This window comes from Trichechus manatus, unplaced genomic scaffold (assembly GCF_000243295.1).
Source record: "Trichechus manatus latirostris isolate Lorelei unplaced genomic scaffold, TriManLat1.0 scaffold00094, whole genome shotgun sequence".
NCBI classification, from domain to species: Eukaryota; Metazoa; Chordata; class Mammalia; order Sirenia; family Trichechidae; genus Trichechus; species Trichechus manatus.
The window spans coordinates 10,748,754-10,771,270 of record NW_004444030.1 but is presented as its reverse complement, the minus strand read 5'-3'; the positions used below and the strand labels follow the sequence as shown (position 1 = coordinate 10,771,270).

At 39.0% G+C, this 22,517-nt stretch overlaps 1 protein-coding gene across 2 annotated transcripts; it reads right to left on the bottom strand.

The window, feature by feature from the left end:
* Positions 1-100: 100 nt before the first annotated feature.
* On the bottom strand, positions 101-15,972 carry REXO2 (RNA exonuclease 2). Of its 2 annotated transcripts, XM_004382522.1 has the most exons (7): positions 15,683-15,972; positions 14,629-14,712; positions 11,668-11,745; positions 10,955-11,066; positions 9,529-9,637; positions 8,094-8,147; positions 5,714-6,147 (listed from the first exon to the last, which is right to left on the bottom strand). In XM_004382522.1, the coding sequence occupies exons 1-7, from the start codon at positions 15,827-15,829 to the stop codon at positions 6,018-6,020; spliced, it is 714 nt and encodes a 237-aa protein (XP_004382579.1). In that variant the 5' UTR covers positions 15,830-15,972; the 3' UTR covers positions 5,714-6,017. The 2 variants fall into 2 exon arrangements, with proteins under 2 accessions (XP_023592766.1, XP_004382579.1); XM_023736998.1 differs by lacking the exon at positions 8,094-8,147 and having other exon boundaries at positions 101-6,147; positions 15,683-15,856.
* Between the last annotated feature and the right edge of the window lie 6,545 nt (positions 15,973-22,517).

Genomic DNA, 22,517 nt, shown 5'->3' with positions numbered 1-22,517 from the left:
TAAGTAGCATTTGTTTTAAGGAGAAAAATTATGAGGGATTTTTTTTTTTTTTTTTTTAATTTCAAGCTAAACGAAAGCACTACATGAGAAATCTATGGGATGTAGCCACAACTATGTTTAACAAAAAACATTTTTGTATTAATAATTAATAAGAATGAATAACGAACATCTGAGTACTTTCTATACGCCATGCACTTATTATGGTTTTCACACGTTATCACATTTAAACTTTTTAGTTGTATTTTTATAAAGTATGTAGTATACGCCTATGAAAATGAAACATATACAACAGTTGAACCCATTTAGATCTCATCAGTAGTACTTGAAAGTTCCTACTGCACTTCATACTTAAACCCAGGTATTATCAGACTTTAGTGTTTACCAACCTGGCAGGAAAGCAGCAGTTTCTTGTTGTGGTTTTAATTTGAATTTCCTAATTAATGAGGTTGAGTATCTTTTTATATGTTTATTGGACATTCAAGTTTCCTCTTTTATGAAGTACCTGTTCTCAGGTTTTTCTCATTTTTCTACAGGGTTCCTTTTCTGTTTATTGGTTTTGGGTAGGAATTCTTCATATAATCTGGATATCAGTTTTTATCAGTTACACAATTTGTAATTATCAGTAATAATTACCAGTTTGTAACTTTTTACTTTCTTCAGCTTTAAGGTCCAAAATAACTTTAAAACTAACACCTGTCCCCTCTCACCACCCATCCTCAGAAAGCCAATGTTTGAACATCAAAGACTTCATGGCAAAACCAGTTTCAGAAAGCCACAACTAGAAAAACAGGAAAAACAAAGTTTAAATAATCAAGGAATTCCCAGCATTCCTAGAATCACTTGGAAAGACTGTACAAGGTCAACAGTGTGAAACAAAGGAACACAGAGTCTTCACTTGATGGTCTGATTATCAGCAGATCATGGAATTTTATCTCAAGCAGACAGCTAGGAAGCTTTTCAGATATTTCCCAGGTCCTTTTAATAACTTGGAAAACAAAATAACTCTGGCAACTCAGAATGTAACTTCTTTCTCTTCTATTCCTCTACAAGAAGGATTCTGGCAGAAGTCCCAAGCATTTATACCAGTTGTTCCCAAACTCCAACGTGGGGATTAATACAGGCCCAGGACGAAGTTTGTGTGTGTGTGTCTTTTATTCAATCTAAAGTGCAATGTGAAAAAGGACACAATTTAATTTTTTCACAAAGCTAAATGTATTCAATTTGAAGTATTTGTCTTTTATTCTGCAATTATGTCCTTCCTTTGTATATGTGAGTCAAAATGTTCTTCCTTTGGAAATGAGGGTGATAGTGGAAATTTTTAACATCCTTATTTGGCAAAATAAATTTGGCCACCTCCATAGACTACACAGATAATGGAAAACTTTTACTATTCATAAAACCTAAACTGTGTAAAACAAGTATTGATGCTTCTGACGAGGAAACAAGGATTTCTAAGAAAGGCTGGCCCTGGGGCATATAATACCAATCCCTACATTTTGGAAGCTCATATTTAAATGAAAATAGTTTCAACAGGAGCCAACCTTACTCCTGCTCCACTTTTTAGGGAGGGCTTAACAATGCCCTTAACATCCATCTTACTTTTCAATTCTGAAATTGCTTCTGCTAGCTGTTAAGTATGAACATAAAATGACTAGGCTATCATGGCAACCTATTTCACAGAAGGCTTTAAAGCCAGAATAAGAAGGTAGAAGGAAATAACAAGGTACCTTAGAAGCCCTAGAAAGGTAAAGATGAAATAGTGTGTAAAACATGAATGATATGGGCAGAGAGAGTACAAGCAAGATGAGTGAAAGGACAAAATTTGTACACATGGTCTCTAACTTAACAATGAGTTCTACTGCTTAATTGTGAGCTGGTTAAATGGAATTCAAAATGGAAACATTTTCCACAGAAAAAATGTTGTAAACAGAGCTGGTTTCCAAGCAGCCTACAAGGGTCTATTAATCTAGATACAGAAATATCTCTCTATCCTCAATACCTCATATGGCTCAGTTTGGAGGTAAGAGGTTGGATGCTCCCAAAGGGTATAAATTCATTAAATTCTCTATTTGTAAACAAAAAACAGCAATTTCTTATACTACTTTGATGGTGAGATAAACGCAAGCACTGTCCTAAATTGTTCACTTCCTGCTATTCTAAATTGGGAAACGAAGGGACGCGCTCTTCACAAGGACACAAGCCAGGGTTCCAGAGTTTAGCTCCTCTAAGCCAGCTCCCATTAAACACTGGTCCTAAGACAGGATCATTCCGAAAATGTGTTGTGGCAAATAATGCATCTTATCCTGGATCCCCAAGTATTCTGCAGGGTGTTCGTGGTACATTTTCATTTGCACAGGAACATATTTTTGCTCCACAGTCCCCAACCTTCCCATTTTCTATGGCTTGTTCTTTCTGAGAGACTTGTTTTCTATATCACAGAACACCGGTGGCATTATAACCCAGGTGCAAAACTGACTGGTTACACTGTCCCTTACCAAAAAACACCAAACCCGTTGCGGTCGAGTCAATTCCAACTCATAGCAATCCTATAGGACAGAGTAGAACTGCCCCATAGGGTTTCCAAGGAGCGGCTGGTGGATTCAAACTGCCGACCTTTTGGTTAGCAGCCGAGCTCTTAACCACTATGTCACCAGGGCTCCAAATTGTCCTTTAAGCCAAGTTAAATCTCAGGTCCTATACATTCCACTTGATCTTGGCAAGTCAACTGTGACAGTAACTATTGCATCTGCCTGCACTCTACTGGACTGAAGACTTACAACCTCATCTTTTTAGCAGCCTTTTTGAAGCTACAATATTCCTTTATTCAGTTGAAAACGCTCAACTAGGAAAATACTACCATGGCTATGGTCTTGCTACAAGTCACATAAAATTAAAGGTTTTGCTCAAATAAATTAATCTCCACAGAAAATATACAGTACATATCGATACATAATAGCTTTTGACCTCATCAACAGACACACAGCATAATAACTTCCGTCCTCATTAACATGCTACTAATGGCTTATCCTAACAACAACCAATTTTCCACTGTCCCTGCTACTTATTACTTTTTTCAGAATGCCAAGGCATTTGAGTGTACCTGGGACATTCATGCACTATGATAAGGCAATCAAAATGGCAGAATTTGTTTAATGACAAAATTGCACTTGAACATTATGACTAGCAATTCTTTTTTCTTTAAGGCTTACACACATAAGAACCCCAGTTCTACCAAAGGTAATTATCAATTTCTCTGAGTTTGTCAGCTGCTTGACTAAAAAGGGATGCATTGTTTTGTAAATGAGAAAACACAGGTACCTCTGGTTCCATTCTTAACTCCCATGGGTAAGGTGCTGAAAAAAAGGTCTTTCTTGCCCACACACTCAGTACAATGGCTAGATTATCACGGGCACTCAAGGAGTACTTACTGGAGATTATCACTACAGTACGGATTCATTCACTTCATGAGCTTAATTTGGGACATATACCTGGATGATCCTAAGAACATAGACTGAAGAATAATTACAGCACAGACAGAAAAACCATCAAATGAAAAGCCCCCAAAAGCACTGGAATGGCAAGCTCTGCTAAACAAACCTACTGATCATTTTTAAGACGGTGGTTATACTTAAGCCAATGTGCATCACAGTTCATTTCACAGAAATGACTCCATAGCTTCAGGAGTCCCCTGTGAAAGTATAAATACTGGCACCACAAATTTAAACTTATTTTTAGACTAAAAAATAATGAATCACTGAACCACCCTGTCTTTATACAGACCTGCACCACACTAGATTTGCTATCTCACAGGCTGCCAATTATGTTACTAAAAACTATCACAGACTCTATGAGGGGATAATGGAGAATTCTGCTACATGTTAGGAACATACAGAACGAGGCAGGAGATTTAAATAACACCCAGAGTTACAATTTTTAAGTAAACTAAACGGTATGGCTCAAATAGTTAAAAAAGATGAATAAACTGGCCAATTGTGTGGGAGAAATCCTACAGCATTAATAGTTGTAACCCAATTACTATGATCCTCTTTCTTAAGCCCAAAGTGTTTTCATATCTATTCTTGCATTGGTATTTATAACATTCCTGAGAGCCAAGTAAGGACAAAGATTATCCTGCCAAATTTTAGTTGGGAACATTATGCCAAATCAAGGTCAGACTGTTAGTGAAGTTTATTAACAGTCTTCAGTATGATGTTGTCATAGGCATGAAGTGAACACTGATTTGAGATAATGCCCCCAGCTATCATCATCAGTAGATCAGAGTATCTTTTCCCAGAGACCCTGGACTGACTCAAATCGATCTTCATTAGTAAAATTAGTTACGTAACATTATACAGTATGCACTGTGTACAAAGCACTGAGCTGAGAACTATGATTAGTGCTTCATTTAGTTTAACAACAACGCTTTCAGTTAGGTACCATTATTAACTTCATTTTACAGATAGGAAAACTGAGGCTTAGAGATGTTAACTTCCTGAAGTTGCTGAGTTAGTACATCATGGAACTTGGATATGATCCCAGACTTCTGACGCAAGAGCCCTGTTCCTAGCTACTACACATTCCTGCCTTCCAAACTACCCAAGCTGGTACAGGAGCCAAAACCTGTGCCGTTCCAGAAGGCAGAATGAATACTGGTCAGAAAAGTTAGCTGACTTATGTTTTCTATCAACTCACACTTAATAGGTTTGTGAACGTGAGCCTTAATTTACTCATTTGGAAAAGGTGAGAGAGTGAAACCTGTGAGAGCCAGAACTCAACAGGACTGCCTTGTTTCTCCAGGTGTCCCAAGTTTTCCACTTTTGAACTAATCACTGAACCATCACTGAGGGTGTGGTCTTACCACTTTTCTCTTGCTCATCTTGGTGAAAAATATTTGCGTTTCCCCTCTGACTGGTTTCCGCCTTACATAGGTTCTGGCTTTCTCAGATTTTACTGTGATTATGAGATTATTCTAATCCACAGTCTTGTGATTTCTGTAACTGTATCATACTAGGATCACACTCCTATGTCCATATAATGACTATAACTGAATAGGAACATACATTTAGATAACCAGAGTTCTAGTCCAGCAGTCTTAATGAAAGACAGGTCACATGTGGGCCTTTCCCAATTCTGATTTCTTGTCTTAAGGGGGCATTTTCCAGCATGAAGTGCACCAAAGAGAGTGAGATGTGTTCTAAAGACAGGTAATTCCAATGTGTCCTCTGGTTGAGGACTCACCTTGGACTGTGGTAAGCCCTCAACCAAAGGACTCTAAACTTAAGAGAAACTGAAATCTTTCTCACCTACCTACTGACCATTATTCCTAGGGTACCTAGCTATTTATGCTCTGAAAACCTAGCACAGTGACTGCCTTGCACGTAACTATTCAATACATCTTAGTTATTACTTACAGAATCCCTGTAGATGGCTTACTTGAATTTCCTGAATGCAGTGAAAAGCAACCTATTCCAGAGCTCTCTATTAGTTCAATAATTACAAGTTCAAAGCTGCTGCTTTGAATCTCTCGAGTTATTCTTTTCTTGACTTGTAAAGCAAAACAGAATAAGTTCACTTTCTATTTAATATAAGAAACTTAATCCATTCCGAACTGCATTATGAGAGTTTAAACATTAGCCATACCACTTAAAACAAGGAAAAAGCCATCCTTCTCCAATGATTAAACTACTAAAAAATTGATGGTACAAAAAAAAACTTGCATTTCAATAGTACTAGCTTTATTTATTTATTTTTTTAAACAAAAAAAAAAAAAAAAGGTCTAAAAGCAAAGACAGATATGTACTGAGGGATAGACATGACCTGGTACTTACAAAGAAACTGTCATGTTAGATATGGTAACACACAGACAGAGAAAAATAGTATTCCAGGTGCTGTCTGTGTGAGTAATCTAGAGGAGTAAGAGAACTGAAAGGTGCTCTGCCAAGCAATCAGGGTGAACAAAAAAAGACCACCAGAAGTTGCTTCCAGAGAACTCGGTGGCAGTAGCATGAGAACTGGCATCAACTCACAGTCTTCTCATTTTCTCCATTTTCTATAATTTTCCTCTTCTTTTCATCTGTTTTTTTCTTGAAGATGTTATTTCGGTAAAACTGAAGTTCTCTGATGCTTTCACTAATGTCATCGAGTGCCCTAAAAGCAAACACACCATGTTGAATGACACCCTTAAACACAGAGGAGATGGAAATCGTTTTACAAAACACAACTTCTTATAAATAACTTAAGAACAATGGGCACTACCGTAAATGCCATAATTTGGCATCATCAAGAAATGGGACATTTCAATAAAGCAAATTTAAGTGTTCTGTTTTTTAAAAAATGTTTGGTAACGAAAAAAAAACTTTCTAAATCATAGCAGACTGAAGTTTCCCCAACTGTTGCATAAATGGTGATGTGTCCCACAGAGGGTGAAAAAATGATTCTAGGGTCAAGTAAATTCAGGAAAAACTAGATTAAACATTTTTTCTTTAGAAGTTCTTTGTGAACTATTTAATATACTAATGTGCACGGTGAATTCCCAAGAGGAGGTTATAGTATATGCACACAGTATTTCTAAAACTTAATTGACCACATTTGTGGAGTACTTATTAACAGCTCATGGAACATAGTCTGGGAAATAACTGAGCAATACTTGACATCCCTGAACAAATATACTGACATGCTTGAACATAATTCATGTCTCAGTCATAATAAACATCAATTATCAGACAGTACCTAACCATAAAAGAGGATCTACCTCCTCTCTCGTGGTGATTTGTGCTATAATCAGTGGCAGCCTGCCTCCATCTAACAGCCTTTCTTCTCGTCCAACATGCTGTTTCTCATCTGTTGTAGTCTGAGAAATCAGGTAACCAAGATTATTAGAACAGTGTGCAAGTAAATCAATAAGCTCTGAATGATGGGCCTCTTCTAGAGAATAAAACTGCACAAACTTTAGTGCAAGAGTTTTATGACAGTTATTTCTGTGGCTAAGGCAACAATTGTTTTCTTCCTAGGTCCTACATACACGGTGGAGCGCTGAACCTGTCAAAATTACACCCTCTGGCTAAATAAAGGTACACAGCCTCTTTATACAATACTGAAATTCAAAAGAGATCTGAGAACCCAAAGTACTTTTATAACCCATTAAGTGGCAAAACCTGCCTGGTCTTGATGTGAGGCTATTTATACTCATTAGTTATTTCATTGGGTGTGATTACCTGTATGTTTTACTGTAGATATCAGTGTGTTGTATTATAGGGTACTCCCTTAGACCTTGCTGGAGTGTTACCAAATGTTTATCAAAACAATGTACGAGCACTATTACCTTTCTAAAATCTGAAAGAATTCTGAATTTAAAACACATCAAGCCCAACTGTTTCAGATAAGGTATTATATACTTGTATTACTGTGTTACAGTCCATGTAAGATCAATGAAAAAGAAAAAAAAGCCCATTAGAATGAACGACTCTTTAGAGTAAGGACTTGGTCATTTTCTGCTTGCCTAGAACTGTGCATATCACACAGTAGGCACCCAGTAAAGGATGAACCAAATGCTTCCTTTAGAAGGAATCTCCCCTCATTCATGTTCACCCTGAAAGACTACAAAATCAAAAAGTGAAAAAATTAGCACAGGACACATGGTATACAAGATCTTTAAATCCCTGTGTATTTGTAACTAAGGCTGTAGTGCATGAAAAAAACAATCTGAAGAATTTTAAGTGTCAAATTTAGGATTACAGTATTATACAACCATACATAAAGTGTTCTCATTTTAAATGGCTATAAGCCTATATCCTCTGTGGGAAGAAAATTAATACTGCTCATTACTAGAAAAATTATAGTTTGTTTCATCATACCTACAAACTAAGCTATCTAAAAGTTTTAAAACTATAATAAAGACTACAGGACCCACACGTATCTCAGAATGGAATACTGGAATCCTGATCAGCATTCCTGATAATCCTAGCAAAATAAAGTTTTCCTTATGCTATTCAATCTTTATCTTTCCACCAAGGGAAAGGGGTGGACAATCACTCAGAAATCTGAGGATTATGGGTGCATCAAATTGCCAAGTGCTTGGTAGGACCCAAACATACCTGTGAGAAGCAGCCTTCTTTGGTGCAAATTCATATTCTTCTGGATACCAGCGTCTATATACAGCAGAAATGGAACTCTCAAAGGAAAACTGTCTCAAATATACTGAAAAATTACCTTCTTCAAGTAATTTATCAATACTGAAAAAGGCATTTGGGTGTGACTATCAAGCTGCCTCTTCACCTAGGGCTCTGTCTTCCACCCTTCTCTCCTCATTCTACACATTCTCTTTGAGCAAGCTCACCTAACCACTATCAATGTACAGAGTCAAATCTGTAACTTCAGCCCAACCCTCTCCTGAGTTTCTCTCCTGGATATCCAACTGCCTGCTAGACAACTCCACCAAAAATTCCATCAGGCACTCCTAAGTCAACATATGCAAAACCACATTCACCATCCTAAACACCCCTCTCCTCCATCCACCAAATCTACTCTTCCTCTATGTTCCCCTTTATCTCTGAACAGTCATTTTACATTTCTTCCTCTTACTCACTCCCCACATCAAGCATTCAATGTCCTGCCAATTCACCCGCTTTGATACTTCATCTCCATACCTTTCTCTACAGCCCAACTGCCATTTCCCTAGCTTATTCTTCTCTCTCCAAGATGATGCAGCAGTTTCCCTTCTTATCTCCCTATCTCCTTTCTAGCTATCTTCTAATATATTCTCCATCCTAAGATCGGAATGATCTAATCATATCACTCATTCCTCACTTAAAATTTTTCAAAAGAATCCTATCTCATATGAGATAAAATTTAACCTCCTTAGCATGGCCCTTCAAAATCCGGTCTCATCTCCCACCTTTTCCAACCTCACGCTTAGCACTCCAGCATTACTGAACTGCTTGTAGGTCCTTGAACTTGTTGGTTCTTATCTTCCTGCTGCCTCACACCTTCATACCTCTGCCCATTCCCTTTGACTAGAATGTTCTCCCCTCCCTTAAAAGCCTGAAAAACTTCTACTCATTCTTTAATCTCAACTTAAAAGCTAATTACTATACAAAGCTTTCCCTGTTGGGTGCTCTTTCCTTTGTGCCCTCAATATACTATATGCACATGGCCACTACCGACATCATCACCCAGTATATTTGGGGGGGGGGGTGTTCGTTACACATTTGCCAACCCACCAGACTGTAAGCTACGTAAGGGCTTTTTAGCTATGTGTTCCCAGCACACAGGCCCATGCCTGGCACAGAATGGGGGGTCAGTAAGTTTTCTGGATTAATGAAATTTATATGGAAGGCTTTTGGCATTGTTTCACCCAATTCTCACCAGTCCAAGATAAATTAAGGTTCTGTCCAAGTGAGAACAGGATGAGGAAGATATACTCCCACTTTACATCCTCAGCTTTGTAGCTCTACTCAATTACTTTCCACAAATTCTCAGTAAAAACATGCTAAATGAGGCAATTTAATGGATCCTAAATATAGCCCTTACCTGCACAGTTCTTTAACAGTGCTCACATCAATTATTCTATAATGAAGATGTTTCATGAACTGAGGCATGTATTTGTCAAGAAACTTCTTATCTGCATGAACTGAATTTCCTAGAAAGACACGAAGCATACTGCATCTGTGTATTTCTAGTAGTATACAACAGGATATAAAAACTAGCATTTGAAATGGAGATGATTTTTTTTTTTTAATTTAAACAATTCCTAAAAGCATCTCAAAATTTTTAAATCAATCTGAGAACATCTGATTAGGTTCCAAACGCACATTTCTGAGTATTTAGTCAGTCTAGCTCATAATAAATTTGTCAATGGTCTCTCTGTGGACAAAATAGTAAGTCTCTATCTACCACATGCTAAAATAATGCATACATCTATTTGTTACTTTTTATCATACCAGATGCACAAATTTTCTCCCAGTGTCAGGAAATACACACTGCTGATACTAAAAATTTAACTGAATCACAGAAGTAGATAGACCTTTATTTATATTCCAATTTTTTAACAAATCATATCCATATTCACATTTCCATACAGTTATTCATATTAAAAACACTTAAGTTTTAAATTAGAGCTTTAAAACAGACATCAGCCACATTATCAGGTGGGGGGGATTAATACAATATATGCTCTAGTATTTAATGTCAAAACATTTTTTACAAATGTTTAAAGGGAGTATTACCACATCAATTTACATATACAAATGCAAGTACATCTCCAAGGAACATTAACTTCCCTCTTGACAATGCCAGTTCTTTCAAAATCCTATTAGAACTAGCCTGGTCTCTTTAAAAAGTCAATGCCACAGGGAAAGAAAGGTAGGTAGACAGTTTTAGATAAACAGACTAAGGAAACATAATAACCAAATGAAACACATGAACCTTGACTAAATCCTGGTTGAAAAACAAGTATAAGACATCTTGGGGAACTTGATAACCATGAATTATTTTTAAGATCTTAAATGTGATAGTAATATTGTAATTATGTAAGGGAATGTCCTTATTCTTAGGAGATGCTTGATGACGCATTTAGGAATCAAGTGTCAAGATGTCTGCAATTTACTTTCAAATGTTCAACAAAAAAATAGGTAAGTAAAACAAACATGGCACAAGATTAACAATTACTGAATCCAACTTTTCTGTACACGTGAAATTTTTCCATAGTAAAAACATGGGGGAAATTTTTATTGAGTATGTCTGTGTTCCCAAGATCTCATGTCAGATTTCAGGGCATTTTTCCAATATTCACGTGATAAACTAAACACGAAAACTTGAACACAAAAGCAAGATGTATTACCCAAATTAGGGTAAGTGGAAGACATGGATGACCTTGGCTGGTCTTTCTGGAACTGCAGTCTCTTGAACCACTACAATAGAAGACTATCTACAAGGCATACATAGGATTGGATTTTACCTGCAAGTGGACAGAGCCCCGGAGGAGTCTGCTGTCGTACAAAGGAGAGAAATTCATACTCTGCCTGCTGCAATGTAATTGTACTCTCCTTCACGGCCTTGGTAAGACCAGACTGCAAGAGAGAATCCCCAGCCCCCACCAGAAACACATGAAGTCAGTTTTCAAATGCATCCAGAAATGAAACTTCACTTCTAAAATGGGCAAATATAACCACAGATAGGCCATTTTTAGAGCTCAAGTTCAAATTGAAACTGCCATCTTTACACCAATTTTTTCTTAAAGAATCCAAGCCAAATCAGCTGTTCCTGATTGTTAATAGCATTTCCACACAGTCAAAAAAGATGGCGCCCAAAGTCCAAGGGTATAACCTCTGGGAAGAAACAACTATTAACAGGAGAGCAGCATTCCCCCTTCTCTGAAAGGGTGATGTCTAACCTTATCCAAAAGACTGACTTGAGCAATACTTGAGAATCCACAATGCGTTCGCGACAGACTGAATGTAGGAGAGAAAAAAAGAGGACATTCAGGAGAAGATGGTCTCGAGAGGTCCCAAAGATGAAAAGTAAAGCAGCAAGCAGTTTCCCAGGCTTGCCAAGCAATCTTCCTCTAACCCTTTTTTAAATACCATCCAACAATGGTATAGGATTCAGATGTGGGAGCAACAAGCTTGTTATGATCCCCAAAGCAGCAATCCTGTTATTTGGTAATGTTACCTTCCCATGATGCTCCTTACACCAATCTGACATGCTGTCCAGCAACTCATCTGGCTGCTTTATAATCAGGTTAGGACCCTGTGGATGGAAAAGGCCATTAGGCATCAGGAACCAACAGGAATAACCTTACTGTCTGAGATAAAAAGTTTAAGCTGCTTTTAGGATTAAATATACTGGCCAGAGAAATTAAGAGATCAGAGCACATCATTAACTCTAAAAGTGGTCCTCATTCCTTCCAGTACTATTTATGACAGCATAACAACAAACACACACCTGAGAACCTAAATGTCTATTCAGAGAAGACACAGATCTATACTGTATCAAGGGTTGGCAAACTATGGCCCCCGCCTGCAGCTGTTTTTTTACGGCCAGCAAGTTAAGAATGGTTTTTACATTTTTTAAGGATTATAGAAGAAAGAAAGAACATGTGACAGAAAGGTATGTGGCACCGAAAACTTCAAATAAATACTACCTGAATTACAGAAAAAAGTTTGTTTTTGCTGTTAGATCCCCCAGAGTCAACTCTCACCAGCAATTAGGAATACACTCTGAAAAGCATCTACTTTATATTGCCAAGTGAAAGAAAACTGTGGAACAGTATAAATGATACACTTTACACTTATTTAAAAAAAGAAAAAAAGAATACACACATACATACAAAATACCAAGAAAATACATAAACTTTGGTGAATAGGAATGGGATAAGAAGAAAAACTAGTAACTCACTATACGTGTATTTTTGATAAAGTTATACTCTTTAATTTTAACATTATTTTTACATTAAACACACCAAAAAAATTTAAAGAGGTATTTAGTGACATCTGGGGACAACAAAAAGTAGACTTCAAATTCTCAGCTCCATTTAACAGTCAAAACATTCAACTGAGAGTAACAAGGATAGAGTCCCAGGAGTAACAGTACGCTAACCTGTGGCATTAAAGCAAGTCACCTCGGGCTTTGTTTCTCCTTCTGTATGATGGGGATGATAACAACAAACTGCCCTCCCCTTCACTCAGGGATGTTAACAGGATTAAAAAAAATTACAGATATGAAAGTTCTTTGAACTCTCTGGAAGAAAAGTACTCTATAAATCCAAGGTATCCGTACTACTAAGCTGATAAAAATGGTTTGCAATCATTGAAAGGAATGACGAGAATTTGACTAAAATATGCCTGACATCCTACAATAGTTTTAGTCAAAGAAGAAAACTGGTGATGGTCAAAACAATCTCAGTGGGGAAGCCAAAGATTTGCTCTGATAATATATTTAAAAAAAAAAAAATTCATCATGTAAAAAAAACAACTCTAATCAACAATGGTAGAAAAAGTAAACTATTATAAAGCTAAGGCTTATACAGCTTATTCTAGATCCCAGTTGGCAAACTGAACTAGCTACAGAAGAAGTTTCAGAGTCAGACGTTTGTTCTTTTCTAGCATAAGATATTTTCCTCAGACTCTTATACAAAGATAAAATGTATTTTCCACAGAACTAACACTTAAGTGCCAATAGCCTCTAATTTTTTTTTTTTTTTAACATTCCCTATCCTCATCTTTGTCTACTTACGAATGTTGCACTCATCTGCAGCTGTGTGAATACACACCCAAATTTCCTCCAGGGTACATATCAACTAACTGGTTCATTAAACTGTCAGTATTTCACATTATAGCAACAGTCTAAAGGAAAAACTCTTCTTCAGCCAAGTTAGGTAAGTAGAGCTGGTAAAATAAAAACGCTTCACTATTCGTCTCCAATAAATTCTAAATGACAGTAAAAACAACCAAACCTAAAACTCAAAGCTTTATTTATATAAAGTTCAAAAAAAAAAAAAACTAATTATTATAATGCGAGAAATACAAAGTCTCATGATTCGTCTTCAGCTGACGTGCTGATGTATCAGGAAGACATCGCTGGTACTCCGAGAATAGCTGGTAATTCATCTATAAATGCTTCCCCGCCCCCCTTACCTACCCAAGAAAGTAATGGAAGAATTAACTGTAGATTTATGAACTTTACCCACTGTCAGTAACAAATCGATCCTACCTCTGTAAACTTTTTTTTTCTTTAACAACACTCTCTTTTGTTCCTACTTTGTTCCTATTCTAGACTTTCTTGATGACTCTGAATATTGCTGACAATATGAAACAGAGTTATTCAAGGTCAGGGATTTCACCCCTTACCAATCACATGGTGTCACGTACTTATTAAGTGCTTCATGAGGGGCTGAAATTCAACACGTTATGTTTTATGTTTTGTTTAATGTTCCAATTGAAAGCATGTAAAAACCTTAATTATGCCCCATATGTCCACAAGAATACATTTTATGGATGTGCATCAACAGAAATTCTAAAATCTTAATATAGATCTAGAAGAATCACACATCCTAGCTGAAAAGGCAGGAATTAGGTATCTGGAGTCAAGTTAAAATGAAGGTTATGATAGTAAGATGCAAACTTTGACAAGAGTCACCAAACCTGATGGAACAAGGCAGCCCAGTGGTCAGGAGCACTTTACTGACTGCCTGGATTCAACTACTGGCTCCCCCAGTGACTAGCCAGGTGGTCTTGCACAAATTACCCAATGTCTGTGCCAAAAGGAATCATCTATAAAATGGGCATTGTAACAGTACCAACTTTATACTTGATGTGAGGATTAAGAGTGAGTACATGCAAAACCCTTAAAACTGTGCCTGGTGCACAGTAAGCACTCAGTAAATGATAGTATTAATGTGTCTTTTGGTTTCTGGTATGGTTTCTTTTAAAGCTAAGTAGCCTGCTAGATGGATTACTTTGGTTCTAGTATCAAACCTACCATGACCTAGCACCTTACTTAGAACCTTTATCTACATAGACCTCAGTTTTCTTACTTTTTTAAATAAAGAGACTTGGGGTGGGGTGGGGGGGGTGATCTTTCAAATTTCAATCAACTCCAAACAGTCTGACTGCATTATATGGCATCACCTACTTCAGCCAAAATGTTGAGATCAGAGTCAGTTATCAGACAGGCCATCTCAATAATCTGATCCTTCTCAATGTCCAATCCTGTCATCTGCAATAAAAATAAATAAATATTAAACATAAAACCATCTTTCTGGCCTATTTTACCGAAGTTTAACAGGAATTCCCTCAAGCATATTCAGTTAATATCCCTAACTGTGACAGAAGAGACAACAATGCCACTTAGGCAAGTCCACCAGACAGGAAATGAGGGTCTTTATTCAACAAACATTTACCAAGGGCCTACTGTACGTCAGGCACCCAGTTCCACTGTGGAGTAGGTGCAAAGTAAGTAAAACAGGGTCCCTGTGCTGGCCACACTCAATTTTGGAAGTTAGATAACTATCACTACACCCCAGCAAGGTTTGCAAAGTTTTCATATGAATTATACCACTTGACCTGCACTACAATCTGATGCAGAAAACGCTATTATTATTCCCATTTTATACAGAAGAAAACTGAGAATGAAAGAGAGGGGGCAGCCCTTGTCATGAGCAATGTTAAACATAATGGAATCAGAACCAGAACTGGGTTCTAATCCCAACTCAGACACTCACTAACATCATGACCTTGAATGTCTGGAACCCTCTCTAAGGCCCTCAGTTTCCTAACTTATGAAATCGAGGATAAGGCTGAGTCATCTCTAGAGTCTGGTTTAGCTCTAACAACTTACAGTCCTTTAAGGCTTGGGAGAGAGGGGTCAGCAGAGCCACTGTTCCCACCCCCACTCCTGTCACACTAAGTTCAAAGGGACTAGCGCATTACAGAGGCCCACATCTGGGCAGATGGGGAGTACCGTATGGATGACTCCTCCTTTTTTAAAAGAAACCCCACAACCTAGCACGGCCCCCCCACACGCAGGTCTCCTGCCCCCGGACTTGCCCCGTGACCCCAGAGCCCAGCTGCGCTCACCTACCACACCTGAGCCCAGACCCCCGTCGCTCTCCCCGACAGGCTGGGCTACTGGGTCCCATGCGCGAAACCTCACTCACCTCTCCTAAGCCCCCGCCGACCTCACTCACCTCCAAGTCCACCCAGACCATCCGCTGAGCCATGCTCTCCCCTGTCGCCATGGCTGCGCCACCTTCGCGGACACCCCGCCCCCAGAACTGCCCGCAACTCCCACCCACACTTCGCAACAGCCTGGAGCCCAGGGAGCCGCCTAACATCACCCGGCACGAGCCTTCACAGCCCCAGCCTATCAGCCGGCGCTGGCGCAGGCGCGATAGTCGCTAAATGTCGCAAACCCGCAGAGAGGTGCAGAAGCAAAAACCACAGGTCCCAGCATCCAGTGCGCCGGCTCGCCCTGAACAGCCCGGCTTAGCTGCCGAACGAGATGATGGGACTTAGAGTCTTGCCAGGAGTTGAGACCTGATTCCCCACCCCCGCCACGTGTTTTTCGGATGTTAACTGGACGCGCATGTTTTTCCCAACTAAGTTGATTTGCTGCCAACAGTTTTTATTTCCTGAGTTTTGGTTAGTTGTAAACCGCCTAGTTTAAAAAGAGCTCTTTTACTTTAGGTGGTCGAAATAATGTGTTTATCTGTTTGTAAGTTTTTTTCAAATATATCTTTCCTTATTTGTTTTTTTTTTTTCTCTTTCTTTCCTTACCCTCCCCGAACCACGCACACACATAGGGTATTTTTTTTTTTTTGCTTGAAACAGAAAAGAGTGGTGTGCTTTTATAGGCCAGAAGGCCAATTCCACTTTAATCAAATCCTTTAGATATCCTTAAATGGAATCTTTGCTGAGAGATCACTTAGCACATATCAAAGCTCTGATTAGGTAACAAAGTTTCTCTCTCACAAAACCAGCTCACCAGGCAAGAGTAACCATGTGATGGGCCACAAGTTTTTTAATTAGTGACAGTACAGCTCTTAGAAAAACATGTACATGATACAGTTCAAGACCGAGATCAACATTTGCGACAAGGTTGCACTCTGCACACGAATTTGCTGAATAGCCACTGTTTAAGGAGAGAGTAGTATACTGGGTTTCACCTATTCCTTCGATGTACACAACCCACTACCTGCCAGCGCACAAAGAAGCTCTCTTTGAAGGGTCTTCAAATCGTGGACACAAATTATACATATAGAATCACTGAGCGCAATGTGCACACATTATACATATATAATCATTGAGCCCGATGTGCATATATTGTAACTGTTTTGCCTGATGGGTCGCATTGTTTTGCTATAGCTTTTTATTCAGTTGTAGCCTACTTTATAAAAAATGATCTACACTTCTTTTTTTCTTAGTTTTAAATTTGGTTCATATAAAGCAGAATCAATGGAAGTATTAAAACTTTTATCAGCTTGGCTTTTTATTATCCTCTCAAGGTATTATTTCTTTAAATTTTCCAAAGAACATCTTTTGTTTTCAGTGTTACTATTAGAACATTGACTAGTTTTATTACAAATTACAACTTCAGTGGTGGTATTTACATTTAAGAACTTACATCCTGATAAATCATAATCATAATTCAAAAATAATGGGTAGTTAAAATTATATGATGAGTATCCATACAGTGGAATATTATTCAGCCATAAAGATGAATGAAGTACAGACACATGCCACAATGTGGATGGACCTCAAAAACATTATGCTAAGTGAAAAAAGGCCACACATTGTATGATTCTATTTATATGACATGTCCAGATGGCACAGTGATAAAGCACTCAGCCACTAACCGCGAGGTTGACAGTTGGAACCCACCAACCACTCCGCAGGAGAAGGATGTAGCAGTCTGCTTCCATAAAGAGTATAGCCTTGGAAACCCTATGGGGCAGTTCTGCTCTGTCCTATAGGATCGCTATGAGTCAGAATAGACTTCATGGCAACTAGTTTGGTCCAGAATAGGTAAACCCACAGAGAGAGTGGTTGCCAGGGACTGGGGGAAGGGATGAATGGGAAGAATGGGGAATGACTCCTTAATGGGTATGGCGTTTCCTTTTGGAGTGATAAAAGTGTTTTGGAAATAGGCAGAGGTAGTGGTTGCACAACACTGTGAGCATGCTAAATGCTGCTGAATTTTACGCTTCAAAATAGTTAAAGTTATGTGAATTTCATCTTAATAAAAAGAGGTGTGGACATTTTTGAAGTTTAAATTTTTATTCAGATATGGTAATGTACTTTCACTGTTTCACTGTAACAATAAAGGCAGGCTTTAGATAATTGTATTGTCCAAAACGGCATGGCAGCACGTTGTCACTGACCCCTTCCTCTAACTTCACAAGGTGAAGAAGAATCAAGATCAACAGCCCAAGGCTGATTCTTATGAAGTGGAGGTCAGATATATTTCTTCTCTCCAAACTTTTTGCTAATTCTGACACCAGCCATCCCTCCCAGGGCACTCTCTACTTCTCTGCTGGGTTCAGTAATTCGTTGCAATGGCCACACAGAACTCACAGACCATACTCACAGTTACGGGGTTTATGAGGGAAGTAACAGGTTACATACAATTCAGAATGAGGAACGACTCAGGATACAGTTCTTAGGTCAGGACAGCTTCTCAGCCAGGCCCACAGGCAGACCTCTCCCTGGTTCTCAGCCTCTTGGCCCTCAACTGCTCGCTCCTTGGGCCTCTTGGGCTGGCCCAGCCTCTGGCCTGCTCAGGCAAGTGTTACAAAGCTCTTTAGCTCCAACAACAAGTACCCAGAGGCACCCCACTCTGCCAGCAAGCCTCCTGCCCAAAGACACTCAGCGTTCTCTTTCCATGGGCCAGGAAGCCCACCACACCACCTCCTGCCAGTCTCCTGGTTCTGCTGCTGCCGATTCTCTCCCACACTTGCTGCTACTTCTCACCATATTGCACTGTCTCCAGTGTTACAGCTCTCTGTCTCCTGGGTCTAGGAGCTTCTCAGTGCAGGGAACAAAGGACACGCTCTGCTTCTGGCTATTATTTCTTGGTAGTAGTGAGGTCGCCCCTGTCTGCCTCTGGGATGCCTCATTTTAAGCCTGTTGTCTTCAACCCCTTCCGCAAACCCAAGCACCTTAAGGAAAAGTGTTACAGACAAAGAGTGAAGACTAGGAAGTGAAAGTGGGGAATTCAAAGGGAAGAGAAACCTAAACCTGTCAGAGTGGGGCGTAAGTGAAGAGTCGTGCCCAAGGAAAACTCACTGCTTCAAAGAGGCACTGAACAAGGAGGTCCGGGCAGCTGCTTGCCTTTCCAAAGGTCTGGATTCCGTGGGCTGAGTCCACTCACATCTTCAAACCCAGGACTAAATCAGTCCCACCAGAGTCACCAAACTGTTACTGCCGAGGGCACGGAGGCCCTCCAGACTCAATGGGAACTTGTCTTTCTCTTGTAAGAGTACACAGAGGAGACAATTTCTGGGTTCAGCTCTAACAGGTTTATTTTACTTGTGACAAGTAAAAAGAGTCAGTCAGGGCTCATGCCTCTCCAAAAGACTGGTTCACAAGGGGAAGCAAAGCTAGGGCTTATATGGGTTCAGTGGGGACAATAGAGCAATGAATATTCAGTGGGTTTCTTCAAAGGGGCAAGTATTCTTTGGAATGGTAGTGCATACTAATTAGGTTGCATGCACATCTGGAATCCAAGATGGAACCTGCTGATATTTAAGACGGAGTACCCTCAGCAGCTCTCGGCATCACTTCTTACAGGATATGGGATATGGCGCAGGTCCCCTGATCTTCTGTATCACTTCGCCCCCTTCAGTGGCCAAAACAGAGGTCACACTTTGTTCTTCTGCACATGCAGAGCCTGTAAGAAGGGGAAAGGGAATAGAAAAACACTAAGGAGGAAGTAGTAATTCACGGGTTGTTCCAACCTTATTTTATGTTAACAGGATGTGGTTCCTGTTTACCCAACTTCTAGGTGGTAGTCTTTTAACAGCTCTTTTATTCTGCCAGCACAGTTAACTGCCTCTCTCTCAGCAGGATGGCAAAACTGACCCATCCCTTCATTAGGGTTCCCACTCCGACAGGGGTGCTGTGCACCTTATTTGTGTTGTTAGCAAGCTATCCAATCCCCTTGGTAGGCCACAAGAACCTCATTTGCATAGTCCCACTCAGTCATTTGGTGGTAGTTACAAAACCATGTTGAGAAAGGCCATCCATTACACTGAAAATATTACAAAGTTAGAAGAGTTATAATTTTTTGGTTTTTGTATGTCATAGCATTAGACTGGCAATCTTAAAGATTAATGTCCTAAGTTAGAGTAATGTATGCACCAAATTCATAAATCCAAACCATGTATACAAGGGGGAGGGCAGACACAAGAATATGGGCCCGCAGAATCTGGAAGCAGCCAGGTCCCACAGATGACTCAATCAGTTCTTCCCCATTTCTTTTCTTAACAGACTTTATCTCAAAGCCATGTTACTCTGCTCAGAGACTTTGCTATTTTAATTCTGCTGTGAATCAATAAAAACTGCCTTTGTTAATTAACATCAAGGACATTGTGCCAAGAAAACTTGTTCTCGAAAATCAGACTATGAAAAAGTTTGCTGTTTGAAGTAAGAATGGAATATCTCCCTCTTGCTTAAAGAATCTGAGCCATGTGGGTCACTTTGACACAGAGAAGCAGCCCCAATTTCTAACCAGGAGCAGAGATTCAGATAAAGGGTTTCAGACCACACATTCCACATTTATCTTAACTTCCTAGTTTCTAGGGATAAGATAAAAGGGCCCTGAGTCTGCTTCTTAGCACTGCTGGTAATCAGGCTGTGATACTCCTAACAGAATCTAAGACAATGTTTCTAATGGGACATGGCCAAGACCAAGCAAACCTTCCCCTTTATGAAAGATTGTTACTTTGAGGAGAGGGGAAGCAAGGTTTTTTAATTTTATTTTTTATTACTGCTTTGTTACCAGTGACTTCCCCAGCCCTCCTTTGTTCTTCCATCCTCCTGAACAAAGCTAACTATGATAACTAATTCAAAGGTTGTCAGTCCCCCCACCCCCCACTCCCGTTCTTCCTTAGAATCATCCCACACCCTATAAACAAAGAAAATCCCTCTCTCCTCCCTCTTAGAAAAGGCCCCTGATTCCTCATGTTAATTTTGCAGCAAGTTCATAAGCAAGAAAAATTATGTTCCTACTGATCTTTATCTGGTGCACTTTATCACCATCCTATTAAACCAGCCTCTTTACTTTTTAGAATACGTTTATTTTATACCTTTGTAAGACCAGCACAGAACCAGATAGTAATGGTGGTAGGACTAGTTAGTAGTCGCCAAACTAATGATACTACCTCACACCTGTAAGCTGTTCTACAGTTTATAAAGCATTTTTGAATAAGCAGATGGTACCCTATGAATACTTACTGATTGATGATGATATCTCTTCTCTTCTTGCTTTGTGGAACTTTATTTTGAGAAATGTTGACATCAGGCTCACTGCTGCTAACTGTTAACTGCTGTTTACTTCCTGCCAATGAGCTGGGAAGGAATGAAGGATAATAAATCTTTTGCCCTCACCCTCTATCACTGTAAAAATACAGGGTAAAAACAGAAGTCAAACTTGTAATCTACAAAATACACCTTACACAAAATGAGCCTCAAAAGTTTTTTATGAAATTTGAATTTCGTTTTACCTCAGTGCAGATCAACAGACACTGAGTACTTAGTATATATCAAACTCTGTTCTAGAATATCAAAGTAACAATACATTTATTAGACTGATATGTATCATATTAGACACTATAGATATTTAAGATATTAAAATATTCTTAATATGTAAGAAAAAGATGGTTCATTTTGCATTTCAGGTTGTTTCTTTTGCAGATAAGGGAACAGTTTTAGTTTTCCTCTCTGTAGAATGAGTTGTTTGATGATTAAATGAAAACATATAGAACATTTAATATGTTATATAGTAGATGCTCATTTAATTTATTTCTGTAAGTGATATCATTGCTGATGTCAGATGGATCCTAGCTGAAAGCAGAGAATACCAGAAAAATGTTTACTGGTGTTCTATTTACTATACAAAGTTATTGGACTGTGTGGATCATAACAAATTATGTATAACATTGTGAAGAATGGAAATTCCAGAACACTTAATTGTGCTCATGAGGAATCTGTACTTAGACCAAGAGGCAGTCATTCGAACAGAACAAGGGAATACTGTGTGGTTTCAAGACAGGAAAGGTGTGCATCAGGGTTGTATCCTTTCATCATACTTATTCTATCTGTATGCTGAGTAAATAATGTGAGAATCTGGACTATATAAAGAAGAATGCAGCATCAGGATTAGAGGAAGACTCATTAACAACCTGTGTTATGCAGATGACACAATGTTGCTCGCTGAAAGTGAAGAGGACTTGAAGCACTTACTGATGAAGATCAAAGACTACAGCCTTCACTATGGATTACACCTCAATATAAAGAAAACAAAAATCCTCACAACTGGACCAATAAGCAACATCATGATAAACGGAGAAAAGATCGAAGTTGTCAAGGATTTCATTTTGCCTGGATCCACAATCAACGCCCATGGAAGCAACAGTCAATATATCAAACAATGTATTGCATTGGGCAAATCTGCTGCAAAAGACCTCTTTAAAGTGTTGAAAAGCAAAGGTGTACCCTTGAGGACTAAGGTGTGCCTGACCCAAGCCATGATGTTTTCAGTTGCTTCATATGGATGCGAAAGCTGGATGATGATTAAGGAAGACTGAAGAATTGACGCCTTTGAATTGCAGTGTTGGTGAAGAATATTGAATATACACCATGGACTGCCAAAAGAATGAACAAATCTGTCTTGAAAGAAGTACAACCAGAAAGTTCCTTGGAAGCAAGGATGGTGAGACTATGTCTCACATACTTTGGACATGTTATCGGGAGAGATCAGTCCTTGGAGAAGGTCATCATGCTTGGTAAAGTGGAGGGCCAGCA